Source organism: Apostichopus japonicus, chromosome 19 (assembly GCF_037975245.1).
Source record: "Apostichopus japonicus isolate 1M-3 chromosome 19, ASM3797524v1, whole genome shotgun sequence".
In the NCBI taxonomy this organism is placed as follows: domain Eukaryota; kingdom Metazoa; phylum Echinodermata; class Holothuroidea; order Aspidochirotida; family Stichopodidae; genus Apostichopus; species Apostichopus japonicus.
This window is the reverse complement of record NC_092579.1, coordinates 14,675,432-14,699,177: the sequence shown is the minus strand read 5'-3', so window position 1 is coordinate 14,699,177 and position 23,746 is coordinate 14,675,432. Positions and strand designations below refer to the sequence as shown.

Here is a 23,746-nt window from a genome sequence, read left to right as displayed (position 1 = left end):
CGGGCTTTTCGCAACAGAAGTAAACATGAATGAGGTAAGTGATACTTGCATTCTGTTTTCTGAAGATTGTTTTATTGTTTTCTACGAAGACCTAGAGAGGACATGGTTAAAAAAAAAATATTACGTACATACGTAATAATACTACGTACGTACGTAGTTTTCGGAATTAATCTTTTAATTTTATCATTTTTGTATTCTGGAAAAAATATTTTTAGTTTTCCGAATTGTTTTTTGCTTTCGGAAGACAATTTTTGGCTTCCAGAGAATTGTTTTCTGTTTTCCTAAGAAAAGATTTTTAATCAACGTAAACCGTGCATGGTTTATACGTGTATTCCGGTAGCAACGTGTTATTGCAGTACTAGTAGCTAGTCAATGTGAGCTATATTACCCACTTGTATATGCACAGTGATGTATCGCATATTCGTAAATAACATAAACAAAGTACCGTAGGAATTAATCCACTCGCACCTGGAAAATCGACTGATAATTCAGGTTTTTAACGATAAATCTGAATTATCCTACGTAAAGCCTCGGTGGGGTATTTCGGTTCCAAATTTGGATTATTGTTTGATAAACCTGGATTTTCAACTGATTAACTTAGATTTTCGAAACACGTTCCAGGTTTGTCGATGTAAAACCTAGATTTTCCGTTAAAAAAAAATGGGTTATCGATGTTATCGAGTGATAAACCTGGATTATCCGTAGATATTCCAGTTTTATCGGTCAATTATCTGTGGTTTTCGACTGGAAAACCTGGAATAGCCTATCCAATTATTGGGCATTTGGCTTGCCCCCCCCCCCTTTCCGGTTGCACTTTGAGATATCATCACTTTCATTACAGAAAAGTGCCATCTCTATGTACGGCTCTGTTACATAAGAAACTAGAGGGCTATCCATGCGGAGTTGCAGATTTCATCTCCTCCAGGACATTATGCTTGGCATACTTATTCTGCTAATAGGTATGTCATTTGCTCACACAGTTTGAACTTGAACGAATTTGGAGGAGGAGTTCGCAACATACTTTATCGCACAATTTAGGCCAAATTGACTTTTAACCTACATTGACCTTTGACCCCGACCCGTAACAACCATATAAGAATTATTTTAAAGTGTGTCGCATCATTCTCTACATACAGTATCTTGGTTGTTTAATGAATTGTCCTAAATGTTGACAGGTAGAAATTAGCTGTTTGACCTATCACCTGTGACATCATCAGTCACACAGGCACGAGTTTACATGGTCAGGCACCTACCTACCGGACAATCTAGGCCAGTTTGACCTTTGACCTTAATTGACCTTAGATCCCGACCCTAAACACCTAAAGCTGTTCTATTTAAATTCGTCTCACCATTCTCTACATGCACGATAGCTTGGTTTAATGCCTTTCCGCTACATGAATTGACAATCCGAAAATGGCTAAAAAGCAAATTTTAAGTTTCTTGACGTTTGACATCTGACCTTGTGACCTACGACGTCATCAATCATGCATACACGCGTTTACATGGTCAAGCTCAGATATTCACCAGGTTCAACTTGATTAGACTTACGGTCTTGGAAGAGTTCGCGACACACTTCTTTGATCAATCACACCCACTCATGCACACTCTAATCAAACACATGTATCCTCACATTTCTGATATGGGGTGCAATACAATATCTCATCTGCCTATACATTACAAGTAGGCAGATGAGCTGCGCCGTGATATCATAGAAATATTAATTTCTATGCGTGGCAAGACAGCTCTTGAGATGAAATAACAAATCAAAAGTATTGCGCGAACATTTAAAACGCGTCAAAGATTTAACATAGGTTATACCAGTGTACTATAGTGTGCCCTGAAATTTGGTGTTTACGCGCACGTTGACAATATCATGAGGGTGGATGCATAGATCGCATTCGTAGGTTAGTCGAGCCAATGAAATTTCTTCTTGAGAAGATTGTTTCACTTTCGGTATGTCGTTATCAGTATGTGAATTTATGTTCCGGGAATCACATGTGTCACGGATTAAACTTTGGGTTGAGAGTGGATCGTGTGGTTAGCTTTCGTGCACAGACTATATCCTGGGTGACTTTCCTTGAAAAGAACATGGTAAGGCGTCAATTAAGTTGAAAAGTGAAATAGGCTAGCCTAGGCCTTACCACTACAGTAACACTACTAGTACTAGTACTAACAGGAACACTTTATAAGTAACACTAACAAGTAACACATTTAGACCTCCTAATCCAAGACTGCTTTAGTGACTTTCCAGGCGTCTAACCAGACACTTAAGTTTTAGTCAGTCTTTGAGATCTCATCAGATTCTGTCGGTAACTGGCTAACTGCAATCTGTTTTGGACTGTCCTGATGAGTAAGACCAAACGGTAGAAGTTACATAATTTACATTCACCTGAAATATTTTTTTTCTAGCCTCTGGCAAGCTCAGAATCAGACTAAAGATAGTTAGAGCAATGTGCCATAATCTTCAACTATAGGCGGCAAAGCCCCAGTCACAGGCCTATGGTATTGCAAAACTAATCCTGTAGTCTGCCTATAAGGCCTTGCCAAGGCCAGGGCAGGAGGCTAATTAGTATTAATGACAAATTTCCACGTTTGCCAGCCTTTGCCAGGGCAGGACCTTTTTATGCTGTGTGGTGAACATAGGTCTATCCTAGACCTAAGTAATTAAGCCTAGCCTTAGTACTGTGAGACAGGGATGCGCCCAGCAGTTCTGAATGCCACCCAGACAAACAGTACTTTAAACTTTTGCAGCACTCTCTCAAATTTAGTTACCAAAAGATGGGTGAATACTTGGCACAGAATTTTGTACCAGAAATAGAAAAAGCACCAATTGCCAACTAAGCATAGTCTACTTCATTTGCAACACATTTAAAAGGGGACATCCCCCCCCCCCCCCCAGGATGTGGATCACACTACCGCACAAATCTGCCAGGCACTCAAATATTCCTGAGCACATCCTGGTAAGGGTCGATCGATCAGTGGCAGTCACAGTGGTCATGAAAGCTTTATTGGGAACGATACAACCTTATGTGAAAGTTGTCATAAACATGATTCAAGAGTCGACTGAGCTTCCTTTCTGGAGTCGCAGTGGGGGATGGAAACTGAATCATAAATTTAATGTTGACTGCATGTACTGAGAATATTACATTAAAATATTAACATCCCATACTAGTCTAAGCCTCCGTCCTTGCAGTGGTGATAGAACATAGTGTGTCTGATGACTGTGACTGCATGCAGTCACAGTGCCGCACCACTGGAGGCAAGTGAGGCTTCAAGTCTGCTAAATTCTCTAGTTGTACCGTTAATTTCTTGCAATAGCCCAAAGTGTTGGGATGTTTGCCAAATTTGACATTGGCTACCATATAATACATGTGTGTAGCATAGGTAGACATCTTCAGGGTGCTAATAGCAACCTTTAAGTCATCTGGTTGGTTGTGAGTATATAATCAATCAGTAGCTACAATAGGTTAGGGCCTACTGTAGGTTGGGTTGAAGGATACTTAACATGAGTGTAGGCCTAGGTCAATGTTTTAAAATAGCATTAATTTTGGGAAAACTTGTCAAATTTCACAGCTAAGCAACAACGCATGTCACCTACGTAAGACCAACGTGATACATTTCAATTTGTGTTTAAATATGCATCGGTATATCTGGAAGAAAATGCCAACCTTGTATCAAATACTGAAATAGCTGTTTTCTTTGACAGAAAAAGATGCACTTCTAAGAAACAAATTCAATTCAAGATCAATTTTGCAAAGTGCAGTACTTAGTGAAAGGAAAAAAAAGTTAGGACTTTTGATCAATTTCAGTGTAAAATCTGACTAATTTTTGATTGGTTTTGGTAAACTTGAGGATGAAATTTTGAAAAGCTCTGGGGTTCAAAGAACATAGTGCTCACTGAAATTTACACATAGAGTACACTAGTACAGTGTACCTTTGGAAAGTTAAAAAAAAAAAAAAAATTGCCAAATGATAAGCAGCCCTTGTGGAACTTGTGCCTCACATTGTTCAGTCACATTTTTTCTTTCATTTTCCTTTTGTTTGCGGGTATGTTTGCAGACTTCAGACAGTTTAGAGATCCTTTAATCAAGTTCACAGAATGAGCCAAAGGTACAAAAGGGAAGGCTTTCGTATTTGCCAATCAACCATGCATGAGGATAGCTCTTAATGGTAGTTTTGTATTACACACTTTGTGTAACTGATAACCCATCAACATATTTCCTTACTACAGTATGGAACAGTGGTTTTTTCAGCCATTCTTTGAGTACCATTCTATTCTCTAAAGGACTGTTCTGCTCTGAGCTGCTTTATAGATATAAAGGTACTGGAGTGAAATCATAAATGTATTTTCTCATAGAGTCATTGACTATATGACTACAGCATCGAGTATTATATATACAGTAGAAACATTTAACATATCTCTCTGAATTTGTTGTAATTTTTCTGGGAAGTTTTCGACTACTGTACTGTGCAAGGTAAGGAAGTGCATAAAATTATGTTGCTTTTTCATGAGATTCAGACAGCAAGTCTCACCAATAGAACCTTCCTCAAATTTTCTCCAAACAAATGTTCATAAATTGAGTAACTTATTTCTTCGGTTATAAATTGTTTTCAAAAGGACACCCTGTGTAGAGGTACAGTATCGTCAGCTAATAATGACAGCCTGGTAGATTTTGTTGACTTAGTCTTCTTCATTTGGAAACTTGAAAGCTAAATGACTAACCTTAAGAGCACTTGGAAAACTTTGGGACAGTAATAAGATCAAATTTGACTAAAATGAACATGTTCATATGAGTGAAAAAATGTTCCGTTGTGTTTATAAAAATTTTCAAGGGGAAACTTTCTTTCAGTCCACCAAAGAGTTCACACCAGAATGAAATCCAGTGAGAATCATGGGTAGACAGAAATCAGATATGAGACAAAAAATACTGTAGGGGCTTCAGAAGAATTGAGTACATTTCTGAGCAAGAGGCATTTGTCGCTGATCGGAAAGTGGGTTAATGGTGACGCTTTGCAAACATGCAACCATTTTCTGTAGACTTGCTATTGTACAACACTAGTTATAGTAGATAACTCATACTGCTTTAATCTTTTTTTGCAAGTGGATAAAGAAATGCAGTTATTGTTTTGTTTATAATTATGAATAGTCTCAGTAAATCATGAATATATAGTAGAATTTTGCCAGATATATGGATATATACGAAAGGTATGCGACAAGGGTATATATCCTTATCATTAATTACAGTGATATCTACTGTATGATGGAAACAAATTCTGCAACCAAATTGAAGAGAAGAAGGTATATAAAGCTGTTTAAAACAGGTGAAAGTTGAAACTACTTGTAATACTGCATACTTGCAAAAGAGGAACAACGTAATAGTAACAAGTAATAGCTAAACTTTAAGTCTTGGGCTCTTGATGGCGGGACCTTGGGTATCCTGTTTCATTTTCTGAGTGTCCTATGAGATCTTCCATCAACATGATTTTTCAGACTTCCTGAGCAGATAATTCACTGGTAAACTGAAAACTCCTGTTTCATTTCCTGAAAGTCTTATTAGATCTTTCATCAACAGGATTTTTCAGACTACCTGAGCAACATAATTTACTGGTAAACTGGGGCACTTAGTTTTGCAGCACATGGCTGTCATGCATTACTGTATATGTGGGGTTTTAAGACATCCAATAATTAAAGGAATTACCAGTCTCTCTAAAGTATTCTCAGAGTCTGTATACTGTATTGTGTTTAAAATAGAGCAAGTGGAAGTTGGGGTTGGGGAAGGGGTGTGGGAAAGAGGGTGAGTGAGGGGATTTAAAGGCATTGAAGACTCGCCCCAAACCGCGTGCCACGCTTTGAAAAAGTTAACTTTCTATTGCTTGCAAATGAAGTTTTCTTCTTGTCGCTACAAAATGCAGACATTAATGACACGTGATACCTTGTTATCCTTTATCTAGACCTGAGATGTCCATCGCTGCTATGTACACTGTGTTATGGTTATTGACTGTAGCTGTATGTATTGACTGTACACTAGTGTCTAATTATCGACAGTAGCAAGCTGTGTGTGTATTTTCTGGGATCGATGATGGTGTCTAACACTTCTGTTACACGTCATTCGATAATAGGTCAGATTCCCGGCATGAGACGTTTCTTTGTGCGCAAGTCTTCACACCCTTTAGTGTATCAGTGCAGCTAATGCAATTAATTAGCTTTAAGGTGGCAGTGAAACAAGGGCGTAGGAACCGGGGGGGCTGGGGGGGCGCCAGCCCCCCAGTGAAAAATATGGGGGGGGCGGAAGTATCATTCCGCCCCCCGCTCCGCGAGTCAGAAAACCCCTTTTTCAGAAAAAAATCTCATTTGGAACACCAAATTGCATCTATAAGGCCTGGTGAAAATGCAAAATTATTTACAAAATGGATTGAGTGTTGAAGTGTGCTATATTGCACCAAATTGCATTTGAGGCCACCTGGAAATGCAAAAAAATCCAAAGGGGAGGGGGACACCCCCTCCCCTTAGACCCTTCCCCCAGGCCGGCCATCAGTCTTCACTCAAAAGTACCTTCCTACGCCATTGCAGTGAAACATTTGTAAAACTTTGAATTATCATGGGTTGACCATTAATTGATTTTCTAGCATATTTTGGAGTCATACTGATGAACTTTATTTTGACAGTGTAGGCATAAATGTTACTTACAGTCAGTATTATACATGTAGTCCTTGGTTATGGTGTGTTTATTATGTGAGGTGGTTCATATTTATTAAATGTTTTCAAGAGTTCGTTCAAAGTTCAAGAGTAGAGTTCAGACCACATCCTTGGTTCTTTCCAGATAATCAGTAACTGTTGACTTTCTTTAAATAGTCAACAGGAAAATATCTGGTTACAGTGACCTTTGACTACTGTTATTGTTAAAGATTCGACAGAATGATTGTATAGACTGGTGTACTGTATATTATAATGAGAAAATGTAGACTTTTGATCTGAAATCGATTAAAACCAGTGTACAAAATAATGCTATAGCACATTTTGTTTTAATGGTAATTACTCTAAATGAAATGTTATATTGAAAAAGGTCTTATAGTTAGTACTGTTCAAAAGGACCCTTTATGAAACAATCCAGGTGAAAACATTTGAAAATTGTGAAGAAGTTTGCTCAAACTTAAGGACCCGTTCAATGTTGCAAAATGCTACGCTAAATGTAAAGCCCTGTTGTTATATTAAATTTATTTATATTAAATGATATTAAAGTGAATAAATTCATTCAGAGTCCTAAAAAACTGCTACCCAAAATTTGAACAGTAACTCGCTCCTTATTGCATTCAAATATTAATAAAGTTATAAACCATTTCATTTTAATAATCATAACATTAATAATTTACATACAGCCTGTGTCTATGTTGTTTGTTGAATAGAGCATGTAAACTGAGTCCTGTGATTCACACAGTTAGTTGTTTCATCATTAAAAATACAGTAGAGAACTGTCAAACTTATTGTAGGGTTCTTATTGTTGATGCAAGATTTAGATTGTTCCCTCTTGGGTTTTGTTTAGTCCTCGTTATTTACCTGGAACAGCAATTAGTAACCAGTTAGAACCAAAATGACGGTTCAAATCTCTAATGCTAACACAGCGATAGTCATATCCTTAAATGTGTTAACATTTTAAAGTAACAAATTTATTTGATTGTATCATGCAGTCGATCATAAATAGCTTTTAAGGATGGCCTGAAAGAACAAAAACTTATTTGTGAGCAATACTGAATTCCTTAAAAACTTGGGAGCACTAAATTTACTAGGCCTCCATTCTGTAGTCAGTTTGTCATTCACCTTAATTTTGCTTATTCATCCTTTTCTTCGGACTGGAGCAGGTGTTTTCCGGCCCCTTGAACTGTCTGTCTAATCTAGTAAACACATGCATGTACGATTGAGATTACATTTCGTACATAACTTTGCTCCATCATCATAGATCTGCAAAGACTCTAATGAATTACAAACCACCGTCAATCTTCAAGGCATCACTTATATATAGCACATCGTCTGGTGTGATCAATCCGTACAGCAAACAATGAATAAGAGAGTAAACTTTGGTATCTTAATTGGAACTTTGGTCAGGGGTGGTTGGATGTGTTTACTACTGTAGCAATAGAGTCAGGATTTGTCTTGCATCTGCTGTTTAAACTGTGCCAATAAAACTGTCATATAATATACAGTACATTTAGCTTTCTGTACAGGGAAAAATCACAACTAATGTTCAGATATATCACGGTGGATTTCTTTCCCTCTGTATACAGTAGCTCAAGTTAACTTGAACATCAAGATGAAATAATTGGTAACTCTATCCAATTTCACTGGTGTGTGGGTGTATATTATACATGTCCAGTGTTGTTAATGGACTTTAATAATGATGTTTACATCTTGCAGTGATTATGTCTCAGCATATGATTGGCTACCATGGATATTTTGAAGTGGATTAATTGTACATTTTAATTTATTGTAGGTTTTATCAATTTATTCAAGGATTGGTTTGTTGTCATTTGTCACATTTCTTCTATCAAGCGATTTCAGAAACTATATGATCATTCTGTTTGTGATCGGTTTTGGATGCTCTGATTCCCTTGTTGCACTGCTGACCAAGTGTTACACACTAGTAACTAATTAAACAGATAGCATTTATGACGTAACTTAAACAAGGGTGAATACTGTTTCGAAGTGCATGCAAGTTGCGATGTGTGAGGAACTTGCTAAATTTCACTTTCCAAACTATGCTTTTATTTTAAAGGTAAACCTGTAATATTGAATCATTGGCAGAGAGTGAAAGTGTACAAGCCGTACAAAATTTAACCGAACGAAACTAGGAGAGCCCTATTAACAAGATGGCTGAAGTCCAAGAAAAATGTTCCGATATTCCGCACCTGAGTACACGTGAGGTTAGTGTACATCATTAATACAACTAATATCTTTTGATAATTGAAATATATTCCAGGTATTATCAATGTTGGTTTGTACTATACGGTACCAGAGTTATTAATAGTTATTAGATGCACAATGCTTTCAAGATTAGCACAGAAATGACATGAATGAGGTAATTTTTCTTTAGCATTGCAATAATATTTTTTATTGCAGGCAGTTAAAAAGTGTTCCAGCTTATGTTTATGTTTTTTAAAAGGTCATCCGTAGGCCTATTGGCACCAAACTGAAGCACATACCCAAAATTGCCTGAAGTTTTCACATATAGTTTTCCTGGGGCTTCTTATCCCTCAAATTACTCCTAACCATTGGAGAGAGATCATATTAGTACAGTATCTCTATATGGGTAACAACTTTTAAAGTGGCAGTAACTTGCTAGTTGAAATCTGAGCATCGATGACATATAATAACAATGCTCTCTAGCATGTATGGTGTAATACTAAATCACTTTTGTGCTTCACAGCTTTAATTTCAAACCTCTCCACCCCCACCCCCCCTCCCCACCATTCCCTTGTTCTGAGGAAATGTACCTGTTCAGGCTTTTTAGAGAAAGTTTGTAATGTTCACACAACATACTGTACTGTGCTTGTACCATTTATACTGAGAAAAAAATAATTAGATAAATAAACATTATTCTGAGGTTATATGGAACATAATTAACAATTAATAAGGGTGGAGTCACAAGACAACAATTTCTTTTCCTGTTTACTTGTTTACATGTAAAGATGTCATTGGATCCTGTTATAAAAATAGGTATTCATGCAGGGCTCTTTGTGTTTCCAAGCTATTCCTTAAAGACATTCCTTTGACCCCGTAGGCCACATTATAGCATTGCGCCAAAGCAATATCATAATTTTCTTTGATAAGTTAAACTTTGACCTATTTCTTCTGATAGACTGAAGCCCTCTACAGCTCTACGCTGTTTTCTATTCTTCATCGATTGGGAGTGAAAGGAGAAAAGGCTACTCCTCCTAAACAACAGTTATTTCTGTATCTACAGAGCGTAAGTAATCAAAACAGAAACTAGCTAGTGATTTTGATGTTTTTATTTTGTTGTTTTGTGGTTGTTGTTGTTTTTATGAAGTTTTTATTTTGGCCATCATTGGTTTCCTATAAATCTAAACATAGATTTTAAAGTCCTCATTTTGACCTACTGTGATGTTGAATTTAATACACCAAGTTACTCATGTGAATCTTACATCAAACAAACTAAGATCTAGATGTAACATCTAGATCACAATATCTTAACTAGCTAAGTAATGTTCCAGTGTCTCAATTGAAAATGATCAGGGATCCCAGCTTACATCATGCTGTCCCCCCCCTCCCCCAACCATTCGTGGAACTCACATCCAGTAGATATGAGGTCTCTGGACTCAGACTCACTTAATCAGTTTAAGCATTGTCTTAAAACTCATGTTTTCACAATGTTATTAGATATCTTTAATTTTTCCCCTGTTCTTCCTTTGTTGGATTCCACGCAGTAATAGACTAATTATTATTATTAACATCATCGAAGACTCACAAATTTAAGAAAGGAGTGTAAAATGCATGTAAAACTCATGTCAGTTGGTTGTAATGTGCAGTGGGATGATCAAAGGCAAGATTGTGTACAGGTCTACAAACCTATGTTACTTGATCTCCATCCCCACACTGGGAATGGTGAAAATTAGGCAACGATTTCTAACATTTTTACAGGGTGAAGAAATAAAGCTTTACATAAAAAGGTTAAAAAAAGGGAAAAATAAAAAAAATACAAGTCGATTGAAATGCATTTACAGGGCCATGTTGATTATTTGTGTCGACTGAAAATTAATTGTAAAAAAAAAAAATCAAAATCAAAACAATAATAATAATAACAGTTGATGTGTCTTGGAAAATATGAAACGATCATCATTGAAGTAGTGCAGACTGGAATTACTGCCTAAGGCCCCCCCCCCCCCCGCACAAACCTGCACATGAAATAGTTAGTTATGACCGCCAAATTTTCACTAGATTTAGGCTTGCTGGTAGATCACATGTTTTTGTTTTGCTGCAGTAGTTAGTAATAATTTCTTAGCTCTTTCAAAATTTTGACGATATTATTGTAAGTTGAGGAATAACCGCACATGTGATGCTCATTAAAAGTTACAATATTTATATATTTTTCTCTTGTTTTTGTAAAAGGTTATGGATATCAGCAAGGAGAACCATCAGAATCATCTAGATGCGGCGAAACAGATGGAGGTACGAGTGATTCATCAAACAGATTCACAATCGTTAGCATTAACCCTCCCCTCCAATCCAGATGTCTCTAGAAATAAAGTAAAGGTTATGCCAAAACTTCAACCGGTATTTTCCTGCCATTCATTACACCATGTTTCCTTCACTGACTCTTTCAATTTTCTTTGACAATTGATCCTCCCGTCAAATCTGGAATTAATTACAGGATAAGATTCTATCTAGGTAGCTCTTTAGCATTATGATTACAATTCGTATTTTGGCACTTTTTTAGCCTGATTGTTTAAATTTAAATTTGCAAAGCGATAAGAATGGAATGTTTACATTGGAAGGTAGGAAACTTTTAGTTTTTTAAGGCCCTGAGGAGGCAGGATGTTGTGGGGGGGGTAGGGAGGGTAGGGGAGGGAGTCAAATGGAGGTAGGAAGAAGCACTTCATATCAGAACTGTATGGAACAACACATGGATCCTACTAATCTTCTAACTAGCAGACAATTAGTATTGTAAGTGTAATGATCATACACATGAAATATACAGTATGGTGATGGCAGATATAGTGATAAAATGCAACCAGCAGTTTCCAAAAAGAAAGTAATAAAGTATAAAAACATCTGTTCAATACTAATATAATTGTATTCTTAGTAGTTTCACGTTTTCATTTAACAGCCACCTATATCTGTTTTGACTGTCACTGTGATAGGAGCCAAAGGTCTAGTACCCAAAGACTCTAATGGTAAGTGGAACTGTAAACAGGTATTCTGTAAAGTAAACACAGATGGAATAACAGGAAGGAATTAAAGCGATGTAGCATGGATCTGCATGTATCACACAATTTTATAGTTACAGGCATTGAAGACTAGCCCCAAACCGCGTGCGTCCATCTGAAAAAGTTAACTTTCTGTTGCTTGCAAGTGACGTTTTGTTCGTGTCGCTACAAAATGCAGACAGTAATGAAATGTGATACCTTGTTATCTTTAGCTGAGATGTCCATCACTGTATCATTTATACACTGTGCTGTGGGTATTGACTGCAGCTGTATCTACTGACTGTACACTAGTGTTTAATAACCGACAATAGCAAGCTGTGTGTGTATTTTCTAGGATCGATGGTGGTGCCTAACACTTCTGTTACATCTCATTTGAAACTAGGTTGGATTCTTTTTGTGCAAGTCTTCACACCCTTTAATTCATTTATTTGTTTTAATCACCAATTGTTTACATCGGGAAAGAGGAAGTTAGTCAAATAGTTGACTGAAAGTGAAACCGAGGGAATAACATAAAAATTTGAGCACCTTTGCCAATCACTGAGTTATTGAGAGGATTTCCTTCAATGAGGACGAGATGTAGTTTTCATCTTCATTATTAATGAGCTTATTAATGAGCTTATTAATGAGGATGTCTCATGGGTAGAGAATTAGTTCTCATATATTTTAGACCATTAAAAACACAGTGCTATCAGACCAGGTTGTAAATTCTATATCACTTTTAATGCATTTCCTTTAAAGAGCCAGCTGAGGTTCACAAATTAAATGTCAATGGACTCTAAAAACACACAGAATAATGATGTCAGTTCCTCAACTAGCTGAGGTTCATAAATTAAAAGAGAATGGATTCTAAAACACAGAATTAGGTCAGTTCCTCAGCTGCTGAGTCAGTTTCATTTACAAAAGGGTTTGAGTCCTAAGACAGTGTTCTCCACAGTCCTGGAAAAACGTACTGGGTAGAGTCCCACAGCAAAGATGTGTGTAAAAACATACATGGATAGTGGTAGCTTGGCCAATTTATAGTTTTTGCTATTGTTCCCCCTTCTTCAGTTCCATGAAGGGCACGGTAACGATCAGAGAAACTTTGGGGTGACAAAATTTGTCAGGGCTAAAATGCCATTCCCTCTCCTATGATTGTTACTGCTTGTTGAGAACTGTAATTATCTGTCTTGTTACCAGGGAAGAGCGATCCTTTCTGCATGATAGGCTGCATACCCGCAGACAGCAGGCGGACAGGCATAGCTGCAGCCAACTGTATCCCCAAGGATGTCAGACCTTTGCTTTTGGAGAAACATCTCTCGGCCGAACTTGTCCAGGTCACCAGCGTCCAGAAAAAGACCCTCGAGCCATTATGGAATGAATCTTTCCAATTGTAAGCATTCTAATCAATCAATGTTTGGTCGTCAGACAATTCCACACGTAGTAGCAAATGCAGATTAACTTTAGGAAGAGCTATTTGGAGTTTGGTTAACAATTATACCAAAACCCTCTCCGAGTGGTACTCAACACGGAAGTGCGGCTGATCAAAGTAGGACAGCTGCATAGATTTATTGATGATGAGTTTTGATAATGGGCTTCTGGTAAATAATGAATTTGGATTTATTGTCAGCATTTCGGCGAGTCCAGATACAGTCCATATTAATAATGTTTATCACACGCTATTAGCAAATTGGATCATTCAAAGATGTTTCATATATGATTTCATTGTTGGAATGTTAATAGTCAAACAAATATATGTCATTTTTTATGACACTTTGTGTCAAATACAGCAGTTACTTAAAATGTATCACCATTAACTCAACAAGCTGCTTTTGGGGATCAATGTAGCCACAAAACTTTAAAGAACTTGATAGTTATACAAAATTGATAATTATTAAGCAGCTAACTGGTTGTAAGCACATATACAGTATCTTAGCAATACTAATGAGGCGGTAAACAGGTATGTTAGAATATTATATATATTTAAATATATATTTTACATGATATGGTTTGGTCAGAGATGTAGCAAAACACAAAGTGTTCTGGTGGAACGGTGGTTAAACATAAACGTACTCCAAGATACAATGATTTCGTTACGGACTTTTCCTCATAACGAAAGGTTGACATTAGGATGAAGACTTAATTCCTCTCTTTTTCAATTAAGAATACTCTTTTTTTTATTTTGATCAATGGTAACAGCAGAATCAACTTATGTTTTAGTTCTTAGGTAAAAGGGAAAGCTATATTTCTGTCCTGTGTGTCTGGGTAGCTTGCTTGCTTGTTTCATTTATATATTTTGTCACTCTTAAAAACTTGATAAGCTTTCGTAAAGTTTTGTCTTTTCTCTCCTTGCATTTAGTGAAATTGAAAATACAGATGATCATGTCCTACAAGTGGAAGTTTGGTGAGTCAATGTTTTGTTAATACTCAGCCTATTATTTGACTTTGAATTGAACTGAATTACATTGTTATATATCTCTGAATCTTGAATTGATTTGTTATCTCTCTGAATCTTGAATTGTTACATCTATTTATCAATTATTTCTGTTACTGAGACAACTCTTATATAAGTTTGGCCATTTTGAGTAGTTAGCTAGTTCTGCAATTTTTCCCCCTTTTTACTGCACATGGTCATAAAACATAATAAACGACTCAATCTCCAATCTGCAAATTGAGGCCCACATACATAACATTGTGACAAATTGGGATGAAACTAATTCAGAGAAATTCTAAAACAGTGATGTCTTGTTGTGTTTATGTTGCAAAAGATCAACTTTTTCCCCCACCGCAAACAGCTTTCCCTGCATACTTCAAAATTTAGAATTTTTGCAATTTGACATTGCGGTTTCTTGACCATGCAGCTCGCATTTAGATTTAACCTTTCATGACTTTTACTTAAATTACCCGTGGAAATGCTTATAAGAGGTTAAATTGTGATAATGTAGTTTTTGTCCATACATGTAAGACAGGGCTAAGATCAACTGGTAAATATTTCATACTCCTCATCAAAGTAATGGAAAAACAGTTTTCAGCCCTGGCAACAGATGGATTCTGTGTATATATGCAAATCAGGCTAGGCTAAGTATAACATGCCGTGAAAGTATGTGTTATAGGTCTACTTTTGTGAAAGTGTTGGTGTTTGGTCATTTCCTCATTCTCAGTTGTGTTCTGTAGGTTGAAATATATTTGACGTCAAGAGAAATCATGCAGTAAATTGTCCAACACCGTCTGCTTGAAAGTATTGAAGGAGTAAATATATGGCTATTGTAAAAGTCTTGAGCTCAGAGATGCTGAATGTAGAACATTTAGTTAATTTTGTTATTAATTAATTAATTAATTAATTTATTTATTAATTAATTAATTATAGATCTGCAGAACGTACTTAATTAAGTCATGCACAGTTTGTCAGTCCTAATCTCTCAGCGTATATGCAAATTATCATCACCACTCACATGCATGTTGTTTGTAATTGGTGTATGTAGGTTGTGGTAACAAGGGGAGATAGTTATACCAAATGGAATTGCATAAGTGACAAAGAAACAAATTGTCCCACAGAAGTATTCACTTCTCCCGATTTATCGGTTGCAGGGATCACGACGAAGAGACCTCCATTCTAGAAACAGTGAAGAATGTCGGCAACGTTCCGAATCTGAAATCTATGGGCCGGTAAGAAATTTTTCAAAGTAAAAATTTTATGGAGAAGTTAGGAATACATTGAAGGTTAGCAGGATATGTTAACTAATTGCCAATATTAGCAATGAGAAATTCTTCATATTCCAGATATGTTGAGAGTGAATTAGCTGTAGGTTGTGGCTAACGTAGAATTGGTAATCTATAAGCTTTACTATGAATTAGATGTACTTGATACGGTCAGGAAGGGTTTAAGCACTGCATGCTGACAGGAGGACATGGAGATCGAGGTATTCTCTGTTTCCACTCTTCTATTGCTTGCACACCCCCCCCCCCCCCACTGTATATCCCCTAACAGACAGCTATATAGGGTAAGAGCTTCTTTTGGAGAGAGAAGTTTCTACCATATTCAACAGTAAAATTAGCAAATCTGTTTCTTAAGGGTTTAAAGAAGTCATGTTACATTGGAAAGTCATGTCAAAAGCGTGAGGGGTAGCCTGAAATAAGCCAACAGTAGGAGTGTGAGCAGCAAGAGAAATATCAGTTATATATTGTATGTATATATGTATGTATTTTAGATCCTCCTGCAAGCAGGAACCTGTGAAGAAGCCATCATTGGCGTATCAAAGCCGCAAGCTGACCGAAGTCAGTCTCTTAGATTCACATTTAACGTCCATGATTATGAGTTGTCGATTGTCAACAACTCTGTAACTGGACGACATACATTAATCTTGGAGTGACTCAAACTCGCGACCTTATGATTGAAAGGCACCAGCGTTAACCACTGAGCTAACACCCCTTGTTATAGTTTTGTGATGTTATAGTTATAGTTCTGTGATGCTGATTATGACAGAAGTCTTGTGAGTGGACTAGATCACCATCAATAACAGATTTGGCATTGCTATGAACCTGTTGGCAGCCTCTCTGTATAATAATGAAACTTGCTATATATGGGTTGCTTTCACCCAGATGGGCCAATTCTTTATCAAACTGTATTCTTGTGTCACACCTGTGCTGACATTATGTCTTTGAGCAGTATGAATATCATGTTCTTGTAAGATATAGGTTTTAAAACTGTTCATACTGTCAGGACAAAGGGCACAAATATGTAAAATTCTGGCCCGGGGGATTTTCATGACAGTTTAGTTTACACATATAGTGGTGGTTAAATATTTACTCGTAAATGCTTCTTCTCTCTTACCAAAAATAAATTGCAGATTTTTTAAAGAAGTGGCTAAAACATCTAGAAGAAGCAGCACATCCACCAATGACTTTGAGGGAGTAGTTGTCGTTCCCTTGAAGGTAAGTTACTGTTCACATAAGCACATGCAGGCTGCAAAAACAACAGTAGTATATTTTAATCGTCAAAAAGTGGATTGATAATCGTTTCATATCTTCCTGCAGTAGCCTACAGCCACACAATTCTGAGGGGTAGGGTCTGGGTGGGATGTCGGTTATGCATAGTGATGTATATATTTTTTCTTACTTTATAAAAGTACTTTCAAAATTTTAAGAATGTTTGAAGTTTGGAACGTAATATTTAGTAAGTTTTAATAGGTCATCAGGGCACTCTCCAGTCCATTGGTACAACAGGTATAATGTACATTTAATATTTCCAGGCCTCAAGTTTTGAGTCATATCGTCATTTTTTCGCTGCCAGACAAGGCAGACTAGGGTATTCAATACTTGTAACCAAAGTGTGATGGATTGATTAGTGTTTTGAAGTTTGAAAGAGCCAAGAATTTTCTGGGCAGTGAAATGAGGCGATTAGAAGCATAGTTATCCAACCATCAAACTGCCACAGATCACTTTTAATTATGTCATTGCACAGGCTGGTGCTAGTACATATTAACCACAGCACTGTTTCTTGCCAATACAGTACCATACACTGGAACTGATTTCAATAGAGCAAAGAGACCTAATTGCTTTCTGGGACACCCATGACTAGTTTTATTTGCTTTGGGAACACAAGGCCTGCTCTACCAACAGAGCTATTCAGCTGTAAGTTGTAGTTGTTTTGTTCTGGGGTTGCTGGTTATTAGAAGCCATAGTGTAGTGCCTGTGGTAAGTTAAACTCAGTGATGAAGGATCAGTCCTCTTTTGGAGTAAACAACTTGATATCCAGTTTCCTTTTCTTTATTGTTAGGAAATTCCCAGCAATGGAAGGGAGGACTGGTTTCCACTGCATAGTAAGACCTCAAAGAAATATTACGGTGAGGTGAAGCTGCGATTTCGATGGAGGCACAAGGTACGACCTATTGTAGGAATCGCAGAAGCGAATCACAAAATGATCGCATAACGAATGCCTGTGCTTTCTTGCTGCATCTTAAATAGTTCGGCACAAGACATAATTTTTTATATTTTTTTTCTTAAAGGTTGTCACTGTAGCTAACATGAATTTCATATGATCAGATGTTTGTTAGGCCTATCCTCATTTCTGTATGAAGTAGTAAAATGACTTGAGGTTTGCCAAAAAATTAAAAATTGAATGCAGCAAGATAGATTTAAAGGACCACTTTCTATTCCTTTGTTTTTGTTTTCCTGGACAAGGCAACACTTGAAACCTGCAATGTTCGTGCAAAATTGGATACCCCACAATGTGACTAACAGATACGTGTATTTACAGTCTTTTGGCAACCTCCTAAACAACAAGTTGTTGACCATTTAATCCAGTAGATAAAATGGATAATATACTACTAATCATTCCACTTGTTGACTTAAGAAGATTGTGACTAGTTCAACTTTGTTTCCATTGTCACTTTAGTGGACTAAAATAATTGATTACATCTGCAGTTACCTATTTTTGTGTTCTCCCTTAACATGGTGCTGAATACAACACCAGCATGACACCAACTCAGTGCAATATGTAGCTTTAAGCAGGAGACTAACACCCTACTGTACCTTCATAGAACATATGCTAGGTTCAACAACAATTTGGAATCTCTACTTTTAACTTTACAATTTTTAAATTTTCATCATTGTGCCAATTTTAATTGATTTTTTTCACCCCGATAAAGGACTTTTCATGTTGGGATCATCAACTGTTAACTGCTGAATAGCTCAGCTTAGGACTTGTACTTATCATAACTAGGTCACTGGTTCTAATCCTGCAAGCCCTAAATATCTGTTGCCCTTTTTTCAAAAGATGTTTATAAGCTCCAAGTCAATTTTTCCCTTTCCTTTTTATTCCCCATTGCTTATCAGAGTTTTCAGCATGCTTTGCACATTGTGACTGCAGAGCAAGTCTTACAGATACTCTGGTACAAAAGCATCCACTACGAGGTGTCAAGCAGACGGAAACAACACGGTAAAGACACCTGGGATGGACAGGTCTCTGCTCTCAGTAAATCTTTGCTGATGCAGTATGCAGCACAACATGAAATCTCTTTAGAGCAGGAGGCTGTCAGGTATGCTGCTAGCTTCAACTTTAAACCTCTACTTCAGATTTATTTCTGTTTTTGTTCCCTCTCCTTTTTACTCCAGTGAACAGACCTAGTATTTTATTGTTCCACTTATTGTTTTACAATTTCCAGGATTCTGATTTTTTTTCCGTATATCATTAATACTGAAAAAAAAAACAACATGTTATGTAGAAAAAGCATGTGTGTATTATTGCAAGTTTCTGTGGTTAAACATAGGTCAATCAACTTCTGGTATAAATATACATATATATGTAAAAAGTGCTGCAGAGGATTTAAAACAAAAATATTATTGACGTTAACAGGAGTAGAATATAAGACTAGTGTGAACATTAAATATTTATATGCTCTATGTGTGGATTTTTTTGTCTTGTAATATGTATGTCCACTTGTTTAAATAGAGATGTATAGACAAGGTTTACATGTTGTAGCTATCGGACGATTAGTAATAAACTACATACAAATCTGTCAGTCATGCATCCATCGATCTTTTGATCCGGATCTTTACAATTGGATGACCAGCCAAGTATTGTTGGTTAAACAGTATCTTATTCGCTTGTTTCTACATATTGTGGAGTATGCAACCTTCTACACCCATCTAGTGTTTTTTTGACCTGATGAGAGTCTACTTGCATGGTAAAGTGATATTTAATGCAATTGGATTGGAAAAGACTTTCTACAGCTAAAGCAGTGGCTTTTTTATCCTTGATTGCTTCATAGCAAGACTCCTTAAAAAAAAGGAACATTATTGACCAACATTTTGCTCTAACCTAGATAGTTTTTGTAAAATAAGGTGCCAAGGAGGATGGGCTCTCCTCTTGTATTTCTTAACAAGTAAACAACCCATGGATCAAAATATTTTCATGTCGTTAAGATTGTGAAAATTAAATGAATTAAATGAATTAATTAATCATTTCAGTCAGTGGATTGCTTACAGCCAGCCATGTTGTTTGCCTAGCTTGGAGTACAAGACGTTTCTGTCCATCTTAAAAAAGCTCTCTTGTTCTTCGAATCCGGTCATTTATGACTCCGACGTAAGTTTCTTAAATCTCTCAAGATCTGTGCTTCTTCCCCATTAATAATGACACCTCATTAAAGTTATTCTAAGATCACATTAGTCAGAGGTTGTTCTTGTTACAGTTCCAGAAACAAAAGTCAGTTTTCTGTTTATTTACTTTTAAGAGAGATATTTCTCTGCAAATCCTTTCTCTGACAAGTTTTGGTTAATACAGGAGGCTGTTCTGAATAGAAAGCTGACTGGGAAATTGTAAAGAAATTAAGAAGGAGTAAAAGAGATGTATATTGGCTGGAATGGAAGTCAAAGTAATGACCTCAGGAGAGAAAGCCCCCAGCTCAAACTTGTTATCAGATGAGCGACCGATTCCAATGCTGTTCAAGTGAAATGTTGACCAGTTTGCCCTATGCCCTGAAAAAATGTTCTCAACTATTTATTCATACATTAAGTTAAATTGTTCCAAAAATGGCCAGAAGAGTCATCAAAATGTGTTGTAATGTGCAGTTTTGTCCATTTGACTTAACAGAAGCCCATAGTTAGAGGCTGCCTCCATAGATTCATTACCATGTCAATCAGCAGACTTCAGAAACAGAGAACAGTTTTTCCATGTAATGATGTGGATGCACTAACCAAGCTCTCTGTGCTATTGAAGTAAGTTACGCATAGATTATTATTATTCATTATGATTATTATTATTATGATTATGATTATTATGATTATGTATTTGATAGAGCGCTCTACAAAAGATCACAGCGCTTTACAGAAACAAGAATAAATTACACAAAACAAACACCAATCTTAAACACAAGCAACATAAACAAACATTACTGTGCAGTAAATAAATATGTTTTCATGAGACCTTTGAAGACCGAGATGCTGCATCTAAGGTCAATTAATTCTCCGCGGGCACCAGCGGAGGAAAACAGTGGTTTGATCAATAATAATAATAAATATTTCACTATATATACCTATATAGAATTAACAATGTTCAGGATAGGCCGGTCGGTGGCTCAATCCTAATGCCTCAAGGGTCTGCATACCTGATTAGTTCACTGAGTACAGTATTGAAACTTTCCACCAGCTGGATATGACCCCCTATAGCAGCAGCCTATTGCGAAGCCCTGACCCTAGCTTTTACCATTGAAATTGTGGCATGCCGGGCCAAAAATTAATCAATTAAAAGAAAAGGATTTCTCATTGAGGAAGATCCTTTTTGTGATGTTGAAGAGAAGGTTAGGGGTGGACTTTGATTGACTTCATTTTGCCTTACTGTAATATACATGCAACGGTGACCTCTCCCCCCCCCCCCAATTCACATGCATCCAGTCATACACCTCTGTTTGAAGATATTCTTGGCTCTCATGGAGCCTGTCTACTCTCTGCCACTGTACCTCCTCATCTAACTAATGTAACAATGCAGTTAATTATCAGTATTAATTTAATTAAGTTCTGGAGCCATTTCACTCGCTCTGTTACACCTAAATAGGTCATCCTTGGCTTCCTCCCTCCTCCAAATCTACCATTGAGTAGCATATCGTATGACAAAAGCACTTCCTTTTTACCCCAGAACTACAATTCTATTTATTCCTACTTTCAGATCTTTTGAGTTAAGGTCACGAACCATTCCATCCAATTTCATTTTGATTTGACTACAAAAGGAATCATCAATAGTGGTTATTTTCTTCTCAATAATAATCTGGGTGATGAATAATTGCTTATCGGTGGTAATTATGGAAAATTATATTAAACCTGAAATTGTATGCTAAAGATTGATGCTGTCTAATTTTGCTCTAATTGGTTATATACAGCTGCTTGAATGAGACTTATATCTTGGACAAAGGCTTACAGCTGCAACTCTATCAAGCTGGCTTAAAGCCAAGTATTATTGCTGCAATAAAGGTAAGACATTGAATGACATTAAGGTATGTTGACCCTTACACATATCATGACTTTAATGTTAAAATGTTTCAGCAGTACAACAGTTGGAAGTAGTGTAAACAAAATACTGACAGGAATTAAAACTGGCCAAAGGGTCATTCGAGTTAGTGACCGACCAAAATCCAAGACTACTTCGAACAATCTTTTTCTGAAAGACTTTCTCAATTCTGTTTATAGCTTTTAATTTTCTTACAGAGAGCTCAAGCTAGGTTAACTCCTCGTTCTTATGACATTGAACAGGTGGCTGGATACTGACAAGACATGTCTTGTTTTATACTGTAATTAAAAAGGTTGCAATCCCAAGTCATTTTGTTCCCATTCAGTTATTTACACTTCGGCTTGGTCATGTGTCAGCTTCACCGTCACACAAATTTTCTATACATGACTTTGATCCTTTACAATACAGAGGCATTAAAGTACTTCTTTGAAAAATCAAACAAAAAAATCCACAGGAATACTGTTTTACCGAACATACTAATGTAATATATCACATAATTCTCAGAGACAATTGAAGGATAGCTCTGCATCAATTATCAGTTATTCACGATGCTGCTCATTATACCCTCAGGCCGACTGCTGTGATTCATATGCACTTATGAAGTCAGAAATGGGGAAAGAAATTCCCACCGATGAAACCTGCAGGGACGTTACGCTCTTAGCCCGTCTCATGGAGAATATGAAGAACTATGTCGAGAGGGACCTCAAATTAGTTACACACGTTTACAAGAAAGTGGTCAGTTTGGATTATCAGGACATTGTCCACAGGCAGATTGGGGACCTGGTAAGAATCATACTGTTTTTCATTTATTTCGAAAAGAAAGTGTGTTCATATAATTGTTCTTCGTTTCTGTTATAGACAGCGCGTTCCAAGAAATCTACACATTTTTATTTTTCATACTGTCATATTTTCATTCAGTTAATATAGAACAACAGTTGCTTTCTCTAACTGTTTTCTGTTTTTTTTTTTTTTCATTGAATCTAAAATATTTCTATAACAGTTATCAGATCTGCTATTACATATTGTAGTCAGACTCAATACACAGAATGCATGATAGCCAGCTAATTGCACTCTGGACATGATGTTAAAAATATATTAAACTCAACCGATCCTCTTCAGCAAGCTCAGAAAACTGGATCTGCTCCTGAAATTGTTTGCTTGAAATTGATTGAATGTCAATATTGTAAAATTATAGATATATACGTTAAACCATCCTGTATTTCCAAAATGTTAGCCTACCTTTAGGAAACTCTTTTTTTCCCTGTTCCTATCCATGATAGGCTATGCAAGATGTCCGCCAAGCCCTAGATGTTGCAATTAAATCCACTCTAAGCCCAGAGGAGAGCCTAGATGCGAGTTCATCGATGTTTCAACTTTACCAATCCCTCACGGCATTTAATACTGCCTATGTGTGTCAAGAAACACAGTGAGTTTTGATTCATATCTCGCATCATGACAAAAACTTCATTGTTTTAGCTGTAATGATTATATATTTTTCCTTACATGAGTGAACCTGTTCAACTTGAATTCTTGGTGTGGATATAATATAGTCTTTGCGTTTGATGTTACTAGTGTTTCATCAGATGCTTAACCTAATGAGAGGAAGGGTTACTGTATTAGGTTAGGTTGCATATCATGCTAACAGAATGGCAACTGTATAGGCTAGGAAGAACCACTTCATGTTTGCTTTTGTGTAGATCTCTATGTTCTTGTTATCATAAAATGTTCTTGTTGTCTTCTCCCTGAGGTGTCTAGTCGAGCAAGGAATGGAAAGGTAACCGTGCACTGTAGTTTCAAAAGTTAGAGATGTCTGTGTCTGTCTGTGTGAACCTT

The 23,746-nt window shown here is 36.7% G+C and overlaps 1 protein-coding gene across 3 annotated transcripts in view; it reads left to right on the top strand.

The window, feature by feature from the left end:
• Window positions 1–1,657: 1,657 nt before the first annotated feature.
• The window catches only part of LOC139959822 (BAI1-associated protein 3-like), a 34,810-nt gene continuing 12,721 nt past the window's right edge, over window positions 1,658–23,746 (top strand). Inside the window, exons 1-16 of one of the 3 annotated variants that reach the window (XM_071957700.1) lie at window positions 1,658–2,091; window positions 8,798–8,916; window positions 9,852–9,959; window positions 11,120–11,179; window positions 11,838–11,904; window positions 13,114–13,306; window positions 14,273–14,317; window positions 15,502–15,579; window positions 16,761–16,845; window positions 17,690–17,791; window positions 18,748–18,950; window positions 19,882–19,996; window positions 20,504–20,628; window positions 21,786–21,876; window positions 22,484–22,696; window positions 23,194–23,339. In XM_071957700.1, the coding sequence (XP_071813801.1) occupies window positions 8,863–8,916; window positions 9,852–9,959; window positions 11,120–11,179; window positions 11,838–11,904; window positions 13,114–13,306; window positions 14,273–14,317; window positions 15,502–15,579; window positions 16,761–16,845; window positions 17,690–17,791; window positions 18,748–18,950; window positions 19,882–19,996; window positions 20,504–20,628; window positions 21,786–21,876; window positions 22,484–22,696; window positions 23,194–23,339 (1,685 nt within the window). In that variant the 5' untranslated portion in view covers window positions 1,658–2,091; window positions 8,798–8,862. Of the gene's footprint in view, window positions 2,092–8,206; window positions 8,341–8,768; window positions 8,917–9,851; window positions 9,960–11,119; window positions 11,180–11,837; window positions 11,905–13,113; window positions 13,307–14,272; window positions 14,318–15,501; window positions 15,580–16,760; window positions 16,846–17,689; window positions 17,792–18,747; window positions 18,951–19,881; window positions 19,997–20,503; window positions 20,629–21,785; window positions 21,877–22,483; window positions 22,697–23,193; window positions 23,340–23,746 lie in introns of those variants that run through there. The other 2 variants (XM_071957698.1, XM_071957699.1) reach the window with 2 other exon arrangements.